Below are 16,336 nucleotides of genomic sequence, written 5' to 3'. Positions count from 1 at the left end.
GCAGCCGGTCTGTGCAGACGGGCCGATATTGTCCTGGCACAGGTGAGCCGGCTGTAAATAAGCCGTGGATTGACAGGCTCGTAAACAAACCCACTTTCTCCACAGGAGGACACTGACTGGACAATCAGCCTAAGAAGCCCCTCGTCCCTCCTTCCTGCCTCGTCGGTAAAAATTAAATCAAGGTGCTTCCGAGAACATGGGGCCTTTGTATTAAATAAAAAATAAAAAAATAGGAACAGAAAACCTGCATTGTGCTCCTCGCACGCATCTGTTCTTGCTCTGCTGCTCCTGCAAGGACGCTACAAGTGTTGCATTGTGATTTTTTTTCTTTCCACCAGCTGACAGCAGGATCTGATGCATCTGACTATCCCTTGGCTATTAAACCAGGATGAGCGCCTACATTAGAGAAACCTGGCTGAGATAATACAGGAAAGGTGGTGGGTGTATTGTTGATAATAATGTTATCCTGCTTACATTACTCGGCACAAAAGCCAGAAGCAACAAGAATTTTTTATTTTTAGTTCGAAAACAATGGGCTTAATAGTTGTGGAATGCTCTCTGAGGCTCGCAATTCAGGGGTTTGCTTGAAATTAAAGATTTGGCTTCTGCGGTGAAATGATAAATACCCCTGTCAATGGCTGGGGAGAATAATGACAGGCTCCTCTGGAGGGGTATGTCCTAGTTTAACTTTCCTCTGTTTTTTTGCTGTACGTTTGATTGCACGTCTGCCAAGCAGCATTGAAACCACAGTCGCAGTATGGGAAAATAAATGGGTTTTAAACAACATAAATTAAGCTGTGACAAAACAAAACAGATAAAAAAAAAACTCCACCACAGATTAAAATATACCCACAAGTATCAGATATCAGCGTGTATGAAAACCTCCCCTCGTCCTCGTAGGCACCGTGTTTGCTTTGGGTAATCAAATTTGACTGCATACTTTGGGTGTGACGCAAAGGGATGACCAGTGGGATTAGCTGGCCCTTCACTCTCCCCTATTTACCTTGGAGAACTTTTGTTATCTGTGGTGTGGAGGGAGGGAGGGAACGGCTGCTTCCAGTAGGAGGTAGGCTAACACCACATACACCTCCTCCAGCTTTGGCCTCTGGCACACATGCATGCACAGATCCATGCCAGTCCTGCATTCAGACGGGTACAAAGTGCCATTGTAGCCAGCTGGATGCTCTATAGTAAGAAAAGGATGCTATGGAGGCTTTTATCACAAAAATCGCCACAGTTGAAAATAAAATAAAAAGGTATTTGATTTCCCCTGGATCCATTTATGCCACAAATATGCGCCTATTCTCGGTCGTGGAAAGCCTTTTGGATGAAACGTGTCCGCTAAATGGGGGGAAAAGTGTGTTTTCGCAGCAGTAAATCACACGAGACCTGAGGCGGTAAGGTACACACCTCCTTGAAGAGTGATGTTGAGGTCGGAGAGCTCAGGAGGAGTCCAGACTACCTCGGCTTCACTGTAATTCTGCCTATTTTCATAGCAGCTCTGATGCTGTTTATTTTGAAAACATTCCTATTTTTATGGCCGGTCACCGCAGCAGCAGCAGCAACAGCAGCAGCAGCAGCTTTAAAGTTCGGCCCTTTTTGTGCCTTTCAGCCTCATTCATCCAGTCGGAGCGTTTCAGAATGGATTAGAGAGCCAATCGGGGGTATTTTTAGCGGCGAAGTTGTCAATAGCAGATATTCTGTGTCAGTGTTCCATCTCTTGGTGTTTTCCAGCCAAAGAATACAGCGTGTTTCATTCTTGGCAGGCCGCTCGGGCATCTCAAACAGTGCACTTATTGAAAAACACGGGAAACTCCTGGATGCGGTAGGTAGGTAGGAAGGTGTTTTCAAAACGACGACTTAATAGCTGCAAAACTTGATAGATGTGCAAAGAAAACAAGAACCACTGTTTGATCAGAAACAGAAGGCCAGAATTGGCAAAAAAAAAAGAGAAAACAGCGAGAGAAAGGAAGGATGTTTTCAAATCTGGAGGATGGAGCGCTTCCACGGTGGGATTTCTGCGAGTCAGACGCCCAAGAACGAGAGCCGGAGGAGTTTAAAGAGGGCAGAGGCAGGTGATTTATTTGAAAATGTCTGTCAGTGATAATGATGTCATGCTTTCCAGCACATCGTGTCCATCCAGCCTCGCTGTGGGATTAAGGAATGTCAAGGACAAGACTGCGATTGTGGCTCGCCGATAAACTTTTTCTCTGAAAGTGACAGCGAACCGAGCTCCGGCGGCGCATGTTTCTGTTCCGAGGCGACATTTTTCGTGTTTTTTTATTTTGTTTTTTGCAGCGAATTCTGCCAAAATCGCTCGCACTTTCTTCCAAGACCTGTGTAAAGAAAAAAACTGTTGATAGGGGGAGTGACGGCCAAATCAGTCCGAGTAGGAAGGAGGGCGGGTGCTAACTTATCTCAGGCCTAAGTTATGTGCTGAGGTATCACTGTAGACACTTAGGCACCGCGAGAAGAAAAAAAAAAGAGAAAGAAAAAGCAGGCTGGGAAACACAGCACCCGCAAGATTGGGAAAGAGACTCCCAAACGCTCTAATGAACTTGACTTGCTCTCCGAAATATGTCAGACACTTTATCACACAAGAAGCGTATTATCTGGAAATTGCAACATAGTTGAATTACAGACATTATGGCACCGCAGGTCTTTATCAAATAAACAATTACCGTATGCAATGACAGCTTGTTTATCCTTTATCTTGATTTATTTACCAAACTGTCTCTTTCTTTCCTCCACCCCTTAAGGATACGAACTGTTATTTAGGAGATTTTTTTCTCTCCTCCATCCCTAATAAATGTGCAATTTTCCCCCATATTAAAATTTAAGACTGCTGAATGTTCCCCCGTTTTTCGGCGCCGTGCACAGCTAGTTCATTAGCAGAAATGAATAGCAAAGCCCGGCTCATTTAAATGGGCTGTCTTACATGACTTCTCGCCGTACTCTGTTCCTGTCACATGCTTCCAAGAATCATTGACTCTTATTATACATGTAAATGGCTATCATAAAAATAAAAATTTCATTTAAGATTGTTAATGACTTTTTGCAGCAGTCTGGCTTCCTTTAATGATTATACCCTGCCCCCTAATTAAAAGTATTTATCTTTCAAGCATCCGTGACTGGAGCGGCAGCAATAGGAGTTGCTCAACAAAAGACGATAAGTCAGTCAAGTTTGGGGACGTTTCACCTGCCGGGATGGAGCAGCTTCTTCTTGCACAGAAAACCAACAATCAATCTCACCTCCTTTTCATTTTCTGCAGCTTGTTGGTTTTTTTTAACTCCCCCCCCCATCCCCCTCCCCCCCCCATCCCCCTCCCCCCCCAGCGAGGTTATACATTACTGTAAATATTTTTCGTTGTTGGGCTCAGAGCAGGACTTTTCTCTAAGCGTGAACCAAATGGTCTCCGCCGCTTGCAGAGAAACTGTTTATCATGTCTGTCTGCTGAGGGAGCATCATCAGGGCTTCACCGTCAGACCTGGCTCAAGCATTGTTTGCCGAGCGCTTTGTGGGGTTTGTTTAAGTCTACTCGGGCACCAGATGGGTGGGGTTTACGGCATAAGATGATACCACGAGTGGCAGGATGTGCACACATTCGCTAGAAAGTATCCGAAAGTCAGCTTAGTGGTGGTTGTCGTGATTGACAGCTCACCTGAAGCTCGCACATCTGGTAAAGCCCACAGAACAAAAGCTAGCAGTGGAAAAAAATAGAGTTCTATTTAAAAATATTCAGATTTTAGCATTTAAAATCTGGTTTTTGACACTTTTTGAAACATTAATGAGGTCGTTCAAGAGTGCAGGTTAAGCTGCAATCTCATCTCTCCAGATGTTTTGTCATTTCAGACAGCAGATTGCAGATCCGGTTTAACAAACATTTCCTTGAACCTCAGTCGCAGATCCACAACTCTTTTAGTCAACAAAACTCACAATGAAATCCAGCGGAAACCCAAAATTTAATTAGAAAGTCATCAGTTTGCCTGTTAGCCAACTTTCCAAGTTTGCTTTTCTGTAACCGTCGAAACCCCCACAACCTGCCAGTAGGTTGGAAAGGCGAGTTCACTTGAAATAAATTACCAAAATTACTGCATCTGTCAGAGCTAGAAACTGTAAAAACAGAAGGAGTTGTTAGATTTTTGACCTTCACATCAACTACTCATCTGTGACGTGTCGTAATGTAAAAAAAAAAAATCCTCTATCACATCTAAGCTCAAAGACGTGACACTTGAAACTACCTGTTTAATGTAAAAAAAACTAAAAAATATATGGTTTGCTCTGAACACATTCTGTAACAAACAAAAAAATTATGTGCTTCTCTGTGCAGCTGTGAAGCCATCAGTGACTCAGCTGCAGCTAACAGTCATTTAAGAAGAATTCAGGGACTTTTAAGGTAAATTTGGGATGAACTGCAGCAGTGTTGACGAATTAAAAACGTATGTAGTAAAACATCAATAGTGTGTACAGTTGCCTTTCTTTTTTGCTGCTTCTTTTCAGTTGTCTCTACTCCTAGCTGTGGTTCTTCTGTTTCCATAGAGGTGTAGGACTTCAGATTTCAGTGAAAAATGAGCCCACAGTGAGCAAACATGTAACAGGAGCTAAAAATGGCAGAACCTGCTTGGAGTTCAGTGGGTTAAATGCAGCCTTAAAGCAAGTAAATATGCAATCGTTTTTAAAATTACAGTGTAAGATGATCAAAATTTGCTAATTTAATGACTAAAAATTTACTTTTCTGCAGTATTAAGGCTTGATACCCAACTTTAACCTAATAAACATGTTGGAAAGTGTCTTAATCTTACATGTTAAAGATATTTTCTGGTAACAAGATGATGCAGGGGACACCTTCACCTTTGACCTTTCCGACCAACCCCCGACAGGTTTCTTTTTTTAGGGTTTATGGCACCATAATTGTGTCAGGAGACATTTCTGAGTTCTCTTTACTTCTATTCATGGCTATTGTGTTTCCATACAGGTGCAGGACTTTATGTTGCAGTGAAAAACGAGCCCACAGTGAGTTAAAACGTCAGACACTCACCAGTACCATCGACCGAGGCACTCAGCATGTCGTTGTCGGGCCAGATGTGCTCGACGCCGCTGTCCCGCATCTCGTCGTCCTCCTCATCCTTGGTGAGCAGGCCGTGGCTCTCGGCATGCGGCGAGGCCTCCGGGTTGGTGAGGCTGGCCGGGCTGCCGGTGCCGTTGATCAGGGGGTCTTCTTCGGACACCGGCAGCTTGTCCTCCTCCTCCGTCTCTGAGCCCGTCTCCACCACGTTCTCATAGTTGAGAGCTGCAACATGAAGACAGAGAAACATCAGTGAATGACATCCGGAATGACAGGAGAATGTAGGAAAAAAGATCAGTGCTCGGTACAAGGCGTTTTTTCGTGCGTTTGTTACACCCCAATTACAGCATCCGCGCCTGGAATTTGTGACCGAACCGCAGCGGTGGGCAGACAGCTGTCGAGGAGATGCGAGCCAAAATAGCCACTAATTTTCAGTGGTGCTCACATGCCTCAGATGCCAACGAGCTGCACCTTTCAGGATGGCTCAGCTCCGCAGCATACCGCTCACGTTTGAGATGCTCTGCATAGCGCATACGATATTGCAAATGTTGTTGCTATGCATACAAAAGGCTTAACCTATAGTAATTTAGATTATTCAGCCCCTTTGGATGTGTTCACATTTGCATGGCCGCTGAACCGTGAACATAAATATAAATGTTTCCTAACATATGAAAATCTAGAAACACTACAAGGCCCTGAGGCCTGTTGAGGTTGACATACATACACTCCACGTTTAGAGCTCCATCAGCAGGGCTCGCCCCGCTTCCTCAACACCCAGGTCCCACACATATGCCTGCTTTTCTTAAAATAGACGGCCTGTAAATAAGGGGCTGTGAACTCAATCAAAGGTGGCTCTCGTGCAAATTAGTCACCGCCGTCGGCTGGTTCCTCGGCGAGTAAATCACAGCAGAAAAAGGACGTCAGAAGACTTATTGGAGCGGCGCAGATGGAGCGCAAGGCGAGCCAGGAGCATGGCATCACATGTTGGGGGGGGGGGGGGGGGGGGGGGGGGGACACACCTCATTGGCAGCTTGTTCAAGAATGTTCTGTGGCAAGAGCCAATCGTGGGAGGGGCTTTGAGAGTTTGAGCCACCGTCGAGAAGAGGTGGAGGTTGTTTTTTTATGTTTCTGAGCAATAAAAAAAAGCTGCAACAAGCCCATAAGTCAGCAGAGCTTTGGTGGAAATCAATAGATTTACATCTAAGCCATTTGTACATAAATAGGGGAAATATGCGGAGTACCTCACATTTGTGACCCTGTAAGGAAACAACAAGCTTAATTAAGGCAGTTTTATGCCAAATGTTATAGCTGCCGAGGCCCCAAAAGTGTCCCTGCCTCTTGAACTCTCCCAGACTGACATTTCTGAAAACGTTATACATATCAAAAGATAAGCCTCCCCACATCTCCTCCTGACACGTCTCCCGCGATTGACTGGTCCGCACTTGCCTTCAGCGAACAACTGCACAACAGGTGCAAATTAAAATGAAAACGGGGCTTTCAAACGTGGGAGGGTGGAGGGAAAGGCAGACGGGAGGGGAGGCGTCGGCGGGGGGAGATGGGGAGGAGGAGGAGGGTGGGAGTGCAGTGACCTGCCTCGAATACCAATCGACAGAGGAAACAAAACCTTTTCAAGAGGTGTGATCACAAGGGTTTAGGCAAGTTCAGACTCAGTAATGCTCCTCAGGGACGACAAAAAAGGCAACCGAGGCTGGAGACCCACGAGTGGAGGTTCCTGGGTGGTCCGTCCCAGTCCACCTTTGGCGTCTTTATTCTGGGAGAAAACTCTTTACCTAGATCGCCAAACCGCTCTAAAAAGTGATCATTTTCGCTATCGGAGGTTTTTTTTTTTTCTTTTCTTTTTTTCAGCAGCGACGTCCCATCAGCTCTGTGTCCCCCCCAAAACCCAACTTGCAGGAAAAAAAAAGAAAGAAGAAGAAGGGGGCCCGGTAGAACAAAAGGCCGAGAGGCTTGGGAAGCTATCAACCCGTCGCTGTGAACCTGATCTCTGGATGCAGATTCAATGACGGCCGAGCAGGGGCCGGCTGAATGAAATTATCTAAGGCTGGACAGGTTTTAAAGGGCCCATTCTTCCCCAATAAAAGGAGCGAGGGAGCTTCTTTTTGTTTAGCAACACATCCACCGCGGCAACGCACACCGTTCTGACTTCCCACATAAGGAATGAGCAGCTTTTTTTTCTTTTTTTTCGGGAAACTTTTCAGGGACTTCAAAGTGGAGCTTTTCATTTTTATTTCTGTCACCGAAGTTTTCTGAACAAATTTCAGCTCGGTAAAGGAGGGTGGAGGGGGGGGCGTTGAACTGTCTTCCGCAAGTAGATGCAATCTTCTCCGAACATCAGCTGTCAACGTATACCTCCAAGAAGGCAAAATGACAGTGGGGTGCTCGTCAAGTCAAACGCGTTGGTATTAACGTCGAGAAAGCCGCCATTGTTTAGGTGCCACCGTTGACAAGAGCCTCTCCCTCTCCGAGCGCCGAGCATCTATTGGTATTGTGTCACGCAACAAAGTAATTCTAACCTACTAATATTTCGCAGGCAGTTATTTCGTCCCCCTTCCCGAACCTCGCTCTTAATCAGCCTTTTGTGCTGCCGAGCGGAGACAAAGAAAAGATAAGTGTTTACTGCTGCTCTCCTCTCCTTTTCTTACCTTTAAAGTGTCGACAAAAGCAATTACACATGACGTCTCGCTAACTGTTGCTACCTGTTCCAGACTGCTCGCCTTTTATTCCCTTAAAAGGTAAATAAATAATAGAGCCCCTTTTGACTTGCGGGATAATTAAAATGACACATGTAACAGCGCAATTCTTGTTTAATATCGGGTTTTAAACTATCTGACATAACCCTTTCACAGGCCCGGCATTATTCTGTCACCGGCGGGGAAAAAAGTACAGAGCAAAGAGTGATATTGTATATTGATTAGAAGCATCAGTGGAGAGAATCGGAGAGCAAAAGGGAGAAAGTCTTATTAAAATCTCATCATTTCTTTGATAAAGATAAATAAAGAGGACAAAAAAATACCCAATACTTCAATGGTGACAGTCGTATTTTTTATGGATACTGTGGAATCAATCTCGCGCCGGGAAACAAACTTCAAAATCTGAAATGATTGTATTTACAAGGCGTCAGGTTTTGACAGCGGATGAACAGCTCCAGTGATCAAAAGTGCTTTTAATGTGAGAGTCACAATCGACTCCAAGATAACTTCGCCTCGCTCTCAGTTTTGGCAACAGTTGTTGGACCACATGCTGCATTCAAAGACACCAAAAGTCAACCGGAGGTGTGTGCGGCCACCGACTCCAGCCTTTCATGTTGACCTCACGCATCTGCTGGCAGGAAAAACTTTACATGTATGGAATTTCTTTCAAGCCGAGAGTGCGTGACACGAAATAAAATGTGAGAAAATGAGGTTATGCTCCCATTTGTAGTGACTCTTTGATACTAGAACTCACTTTACGGTCTTTTATGCATGAGGATGGTCTTATTTGGGTGAGCTGTGGAATGCAAAGCGTCTAGATAACAAATTCAGTGTCATGCAAACACATGTTTATGACTCTCTGATCACAAAACCAACATTACACCATTTGTAGCAGCTGGAAACTGTAAAAAAAATCTGAGAGAATGTCTAAGATTTTCAAATTTCCAACAGTCTTCGAACTAATCTATCAACATTTAACCCAGTCGACGCTTTAAACTTGAAAATCTGCTACAAATAAATTGTTTGTTCTGTCCAGATTCTGTAAAAACTAAAACATTCTGCACTCATCTGTGGAACCAGGAAACTAATATTGACTCATTGGTGACCAAAAGCCACCTGACAAGAATTCTGAGAGTTTTTGGTTGCACTGCAGGCAGTATTCACCCCAGAGCATAAAAGACAAGGATGGAAACAAGTTAAATATGCAAATAAGTAAAAAGATACAGTATGTAGAGTCATTTTAGTTTTCCACAGTATTTGTAACACCTGTGGGAACTTGGGAAAATGCTATTTGTGTTGCTTCTTTCTAAGTTTTGTAGTTTGTCAAAGTTAGTCGAATAAATAGTCAAAGATTTATAGTATTGTAACTGTTTCATACAGCACAGATGACATCTCTGAGGTCTCTCTCCTTCTGGTCATGGTTGTTCTGTTTCTATAGAGGTGCAGGACTTTATACTGCAACAAAATATGAGCCCAGGTGAGCAAAAATCTGACAGGAGCCAAAAACGAGTTGGAGTTCAGAAGGGTTAAATGCAGCCTTAATGCAAGAAAACATGCAAAAATCTCAAAATTAAAGTCTAAAATGAGCTAAATTTCCCAACTTATTGACTTGGATGTATCTATGTGGCATACTACGGTTTGACAGTCAACACTAGGTAGTAAAAATAAGTAAAAATGTGATGGGAGCGAAAAAACTGCATCATTTAACTTCCCTAAATGGCTGAAATGTGTTCATAGCCGTTCTGCATTTCAGGTTAAATACAGCTGTGGTGCAAAGATTTCTCCCCAACATCCAAAACGGACTCCAAAATGGAATTTTAACATAAAAATCTTCCCTTCTCGGGGTGCTACACCTGCACTCTGCCAGGCGAGAACCATTCCACAGTGCTAACAGGTATAATCACATTTATTTAGCGCTCCCCAAGTAGCCGTCCAGCGCCCAGAGGAGGCTGCACTGGAAGCCCTTTTTACCGCTCCAGTCTCGGAGAAAGAAGGAGCTCTTGGTGCTCGGCAGGCCAGCGGTGGAGGTGATGGCTGCGGGGTGAATGACTAACACCCACGTTCGCGCACTCACGCTAACCCCGGCTGACTTTTTAGTCAAGTGTCGAGGCTTAGCTCCAGGTGACACGCTCGGCCTCCTACGCCGATAATGAGCCAGGACATTCTCCCTATTGGACGATAACTGCTCGCGCTCGCTCCCTGTCTCATGAATGTGAGCCAAGCGGATCACCTGGATGGCTGCGAGGGAGATGGGGAAGCAGGAGTTAGCCGCTCGCTGTGTTGGTGTGTGTGTGTGTTGGTGTATATGTGTGTGTGGGAGGGCATTAAGGTGGAAGCGAGGTCGCTGCCTCGTGGCGATGGCCAGCGGTACTGGATTCTCATGATGACCTTTTGTCTGCCATTGTTCCTGTCTGCAACAGTTTAAGCACTTCCTCGGGTAACTCGCACTCCTGCTGGATGGAAACCTCACACCTCCGGCTACACAGTTTTTCTGTGCAGTTACCTCATTTTTACATTAGCAACTACTCTATTTTTTTTTTTTTTTACATAGTTTTAGACGGCCTTGAATGCATGCTTTTATTCAGCTAACTAATTTCTACACAGTTTTTAACCTCCTCTCAGAAGAAGCTAAAGGTTCCACATCTTTACTGGAGCTGCATGGCTTGATGGCATTTAAGGGCAAAAAATAGAGCTGCAACCCAATTAATTTTCATTAAACTGTCAGTCAAAACTTTTAAATTCACAGTTGGAATCTTTTAACTTGCTGTTCTGTCCAGAACCAGCAAAAATATTAAACGTTTTAATGGTAATGGTAGAAATAATGGTTTGTCTGAAGGCTCAAGTGTCATCACTAGTTGAAGAACCTCTTTGTTTAAGGGGCAGTTCTTTAAACTACTAAATATTCTTCAGTTTTATTGGAGTTATTTGGTTTGGTGTCAGGTAAAAGCATGAAATTTGATCTGCAATGACTAATCTGGAGATGATTTTATTCCTAAATCGTAAGAAAACTGAGAAATGTCGGTCACAACTGAAAATCCAATGTCAGCATCTTGCTTCTTCAAAGCACCATCACTAACTGAAGAAGTTCCTTATTTAGTGTCCAGTTCTTTACAGTAGTGAAAGATTTTCAATTTCTTCTAGCTATTTAGTTTGCTGGCAGGTACAGGTAGGAATGTGAAGATTATTTTTAAGTTCATCTCGTGACATCTGTGGAGAACCCCAAAAAATATCAAATGCTACAATAAGAAAAGAGCCCAGAAATGCTGCAAATTTTGCTTTATAACTTCTTCAGAAGCCTCTCTAGTTCTGCAAAGAACCACCGCCAAATGATAAACTTTATTTACAGGAGCGTTCTCTCCATGCTTAAAAATAATGAAGGTATGGACAAAAAATTATAGCTGCAATGATTAATCTGCAGATTATTTTTTTTTCAATTATTGATCAGAACGGTGAGAAATGTCCATCACAACTTTGAAAATACTAAACTTGGCATCTTGTAACATGTTGTTCTGTCTGACCATCAGTCCAGAGCACAAAAAATCTGAAATTTTCTCATGAAATGGCCCCAGAAATGCTGCAAAGGTTGCATTAAAATTACTTATCAAGTCCTTTTGATCGAAATAGAACCAGGTGGGATCTTGAAAACGATTCCTCAAGTAATGAATTTTTGCCATTTTTTGATGGCTCTTTAAACTTACATAAACTAAAAATACTCTTCCATGGCATCACTGCAATAAAAAAAACATGATTTCCCAGAGTGTATTTAGTTCCAGATTATTGCACCGTCTTCCAAAAATCACACACCCACGTTTGAAGATGTCTGTTTAAAGCAAGTCCGTGGCGTTTATCTCTCCAATAGCAGAAATTCAAATCAGAAACTTTGATTTGCAAACTTCTGCGGCTCCTCTGACTTCTGTTTTCCCCCCTCGAACACCGCACTCAAGCTCCGAGCCGAGTCACGGCGGACAAAAGAATGGCAGACATGTTTGGATATTTTGTGCTATCTTGTCTCGGTATAATGGTGCGATCGAGCACAAGGGGCAAATCAGGGCCAAGTCGGTGAAAGGACGGTGGCAGAGGGCAAACAAAAGCTCTGAAAAGAGACAGAGAGGGAGTGAGGGGTGAGGGGAGGGGGACGACTCGGGAGAGACGATGAATGGTGAAAACTCAGTGAAGTGTAAACGCAACCTGGGAGTGTGTGTGTGCGTGTGTGTGTGCATGTGTGTGTCTGTCTGGACAGTGTGTGTCTATGGAGATGGGGCAGGGGGTGTCGCTGCCAAGTGAGGTTGACGTGGACGTCACTTTTTACACTGCTTAGGTGTTTAGGAGACACTCTGAAGCATTTTTAAAACAATAAAAACAAGTTGAAAGTCAGATAATAAAGATGAACAAGTCAAAGAACAGCAAAATTGTGAGAATTATTCTAACGAGAGGGTGTAAATAGATCCAAAACTGTAGAAAAATGCTAAATGTTCCAATATTTTAATGCACAAAACCCCACTGGAAACTGCATTTTACTCAAATTTTGCTCTTAAAGTGGACGTCTTGCTAACCATGTGACACCAAAATCTTCATTTCATTCGCCATTAACACAACAGGTGAGACAATTTTAGTTCATTAGAGACCAATTTTAGTAAATTATGGATGAATAATTAAGTGCTGCTGGCATTTTTTTGCTCAGACAAGGTTTTTCAGCATCATATTTGCTGGATCATGTTTCCAAATTTGAGGCTTTTTACGCAATTTAGGGGCTAAAATTGAAAAAAGGTTCAAAGTGGTGTCATAAAAACAAAAGACTTTGGAAATTACAGATGCAAAATGAGGTGTTTTGACTATTTTAGGAAGAATAGGTGGAGAAATAAAAGTTACAGCATTGGATTTGCTGCGTGTATCCAAATTTGGGGCTCATAATTTCGACATAAGACTCATTTGGGAATTATAGATGCATGATTAGGTTGGTTTTTTTTGCATTTTTAGGCCAACAAGCTAAGCAAATAGAAGCATTAGTGCATTCTCTGAATGACTTTTCAAAATTTGGAGCTTAAAATCCAAAATACAGAACAATATTTGTGATCATTTGGAAAATGTATGAGCATGATTCTGTATTTTTGGACTATTTTAGGCAGAAAAGGTGAAGAAACTAAAGTTTTAGCATCACATTCGCTGCATCTTTAAGACCACGTTTCCAAATTTGGGGCTTGAAATCAAACATTTACTATAAAAAAGATGCAAAGACACATTTTGGGCGAAACTTTTCCAGCACGTCGCCGCACATCCATCAAATCGCCGCCGGGTTTTGTCCACGAGGAGACTCCGTCGCAGCACTGCTGACTCTAATTCAATTAAAGTCCCATTTATTTGCAGAGGAGGCCCAAGCAACAGGCTGGGAGGGAGCAGGGAGCCTCAGAAAGCTCTGAGGTTTGCTCAACAGCTCAGAGGTCCCACCTTTCTACCGGGTCCTGCATGGATTCACCATCTGTGCCCCCACCTCCACACCACCACCATCCCCGCCACCCTTCCTCCTCCTCCTCCCCCAGTTCACACATGTTCCTGCCTCCAACAAATGTTCGAAGTAACCCCCCCCAACCCTTCCCCTCCACCTCCTCCTCGTCACACAAGCCAAAGAAGAAGAATAAAAAAGACACACAAAAGCTTCCCCTGGCTGCCCTCAGGACTCCCAGGCCAGGAGAGTGGGAGGGAGGATTCAGAGGAGGGGAAAGGTTGGGGGAGGAAGAGGAGGGAGACGGAGCAGGGAGGTGGGGGTTGTGGAATATATGTATTATTTTTTTTACTTCTGCACAGGTGAGCTTCCCCTCCTTTTACCCTGACACACGTCAAGCAACGGGAAGAGGGAGGGGGGGAAAAACGGTTAAAATTAGAAAATTTAATTTATTTGATAATTTCCCAGAATAATTAGAGTTAATATGGGTTAATTAATATGCAAATCTCTCAGCAGATGTTCGGCAGCGAGGCTGCGCACGGCTGAGGAAAAACAGCCCCCTTCTACTTTCTCCTGCCTGGTTTTGGCTGTCAGTTATTGGGCCGTAATTACTGTAACTAACCAAATACACACACACACACACACACACACACACACACACACACACACACACACACACACACACACACACACACACACACACACACACACACACACACACACACACACACACACACACACACACACACACACGGAAAAAAAAAAAAAAAAAACGTTTGCTGGGTGAACTGCTTCCAGTTTTGGAGTCGTCGCAGGCAAAGCGGGGCTTCTCACACACATAAAGGGAGACCATCGCTAATTTCCCCTCCACTATAAAGACCCTTTTTATGCTCCGAGCTGAATGAATGCAGCAAAGTGCTTTAAACTATTTGAAATTTGCGGGGCTTTTGTGTGTGTGTATAAATGTGGATTGTAAAGAAGAAGAAGAAGAAGAAGCAGCAGCAGCAGCAGAGGCAGCGACGACTGCGACAAGAGCACCTGCAGGTTAATATCGAGCAGCTAATAAAACAGATGTGCGCCGTAATAAAGGGACGGACACGTGTTTGCATGTTTGTGGCTGAATATTAATGTGGTAAACACAAATATATTTAAAGCAGGAATTTCACAATTGAAAATGTTGCACAACAAACCCGGCTGCTCCTTTAAATAATTGTTCTGAAACACACACGGCAACTATTTTAAGTCTTAAATGTGAGAGTTTGCTGATTTTCATTGTATATGAAGTATTTTGAATTTCTTTAAATGAGCTCACAAAAGCCCAGAAGATAAAAAATGAGTTTGCAGAGGCTGCAAAATGTCAGCAGTAAAATATCTACAGTATGTAGAGTCACCACGTATTATCCTATAACACCCGTAGGTACTTAGAAAAAATGCTTTTTCAATTTTTAAACGTTAAAAAAATGACTTGGCTGCAACCAACAGTCGCATGACAAAAATTCAAAAACTACTAGGTTGAACTGCAGGCTGTGTTTACGCAACAGATAAGAAGTAAGTACAGGAGAAAAAAATAATAGAAATGTCGATTCTTCAGGTTTTGGAAACTAAATAATTTTTAATTAAGCTAAATAATTTGCACTTCATTTTTGTTTTTGTTATGAATTATGTCATTTTAACTTGTTATAACTGCACAGGAGACATTTTTGAGTTCCCTCTCCTTCTAGTCATGTTTGTTCTCTTTCCATAGAGGTGCAGGACTTTATTTTCCAGTGAAATATGAGCCCACAGCGAGTAAAAAACATGACAGGAGCATTTACGAATAACACGACCAAAAACATAATAATAAAGAGGCCGTTTGATGGTGACAATAATCACGAGTTGCAGCTCCAGAATGAAAATGTCTCGCTCCTTGTTTGTATTCTAGTGGGAGGAGGAAAGGGTTACCTTTAATAGAAAGATTTAATTCATGAATTCTTCCCTGGGGAGGTGGAAAAATATAAGAGCCTATCTCGGGGTGCTTGCCAGTGTTCTCCTGTGGTCAGCTCTCTCCAATAATAATGTGTTTCTGATAGCAGCTCAGAGAGTCTATGTGCGTGTGTGTGTGTGTGTGTGTGTGTGTGTGAGCCACAAGCTGAGACTGTTATCTAAATCGTTCCTCTTTCTCTACGCCACAGAATCTCCCCCTTTTTTCTCTCCCTCCACCTCCTGCCCGATCTCAAAGGGACACTGTGGCTCAATGCCACCGAGTCTGCACACCTGCGACATGCATTCACTGAAATAGCAAGTGAAGGAGTCGGCATGCGGAACATTTTATTTTTTGTTAAAAATAGAAACTTTCCCACATGCAAAGAAACATTCAAGGTGCTGGGGGATGGGAGGGGACGTGGAATCTGCTGACGCCGCCTCGTATCGGGTTTTGAGCTGGGGCGCCAAATTGATAGCCTTCTGTTATCGGGTTTAATGTGGACTTGATGTGTGAAGGCCTCAGGAGGGCCGGCGTGGCCTTGCAGGACTTTGTGCACAGCGCCACCGATGATAACACATCTGCTTCGGGTTCATCTGTTTATGAATCACTCTTATCTGCCCTGTAAGTGCTACAACAGTCCTATATATGTGTGTGTGTGTGTGTAGGTGTGTAGGTCTGTGTGCACCCAAGACTGTGTAGGTTTGTTGTGTTATTGTGGATATTTACAAGGGAGGAGACGATGAGGAAACATGTCACTACACACTACATTTCTGTCACTATAAAACTAACCAGTGATGCAATGAAGCATGACACAAGAATTGTAATAATAAAACTTTCTGAACTTAGTGTGTTTGAAGGTTCAGGGCTGGTTAATTAGCAAGAATCCAACTTTAACCCCTGGAACCCCCTTTTTTTTTGCCACCGTTTCGTTGCTCCTGCCACATTTCACCCACTGTGCGCTCATTTTTCATTGCAACACAAAGTCCTGCACCTCTATGTCAACAACCTAACTGTTGCAAGTAATCAACAGGTAGAACAATTTTCCAATTTCCACACGACAACACTTTCACATGAGCTGTTTCAATCACTAAGGTCTTTAAAACCTCTACAAATTAGCCATTTTCCACTCCACTCTGCTAAACTCTATTAACATGCT

At 43.3% G+C, this 16,336-nt stretch overlaps 1 protein-coding gene across 1 annotated transcript in view; it reads right to left on the bottom strand.

Moving 5' to 3' along the window:
* Window positions 1-16,336, bottom strand: part of zeb2b (zinc finger E-box binding homeobox 2b) — a 105,086-nt gene that overhangs the window by 20,229 nt on the left and 68,521 nt on the right. Inside the window, 1 exon segment of the mRNA XM_022189315.2 lies at window positions 5,040-5,291. Coding sequence (XP_022045007.2) covers window positions 5,040-5,291 — 252 coding nt within the window.

The sequence above is a fragment of the Acanthochromis polyacanthus genome, chromosome 22 (genome assembly GCF_021347895.1).
Source record: "Acanthochromis polyacanthus isolate Apoly-LR-REF ecotype Palm Island chromosome 22, KAUST_Apoly_ChrSc, whole genome shotgun sequence".
In the NCBI taxonomy this organism is placed as follows: Eukaryota; Metazoa; Chordata; class Actinopteri; family Pomacentridae; genus Acanthochromis; species Acanthochromis polyacanthus.
The sequence above is the reverse complement of the archived record's forward strand: the minus strand, read 5'-3'. Positions and strand labels throughout refer to the sequence as shown.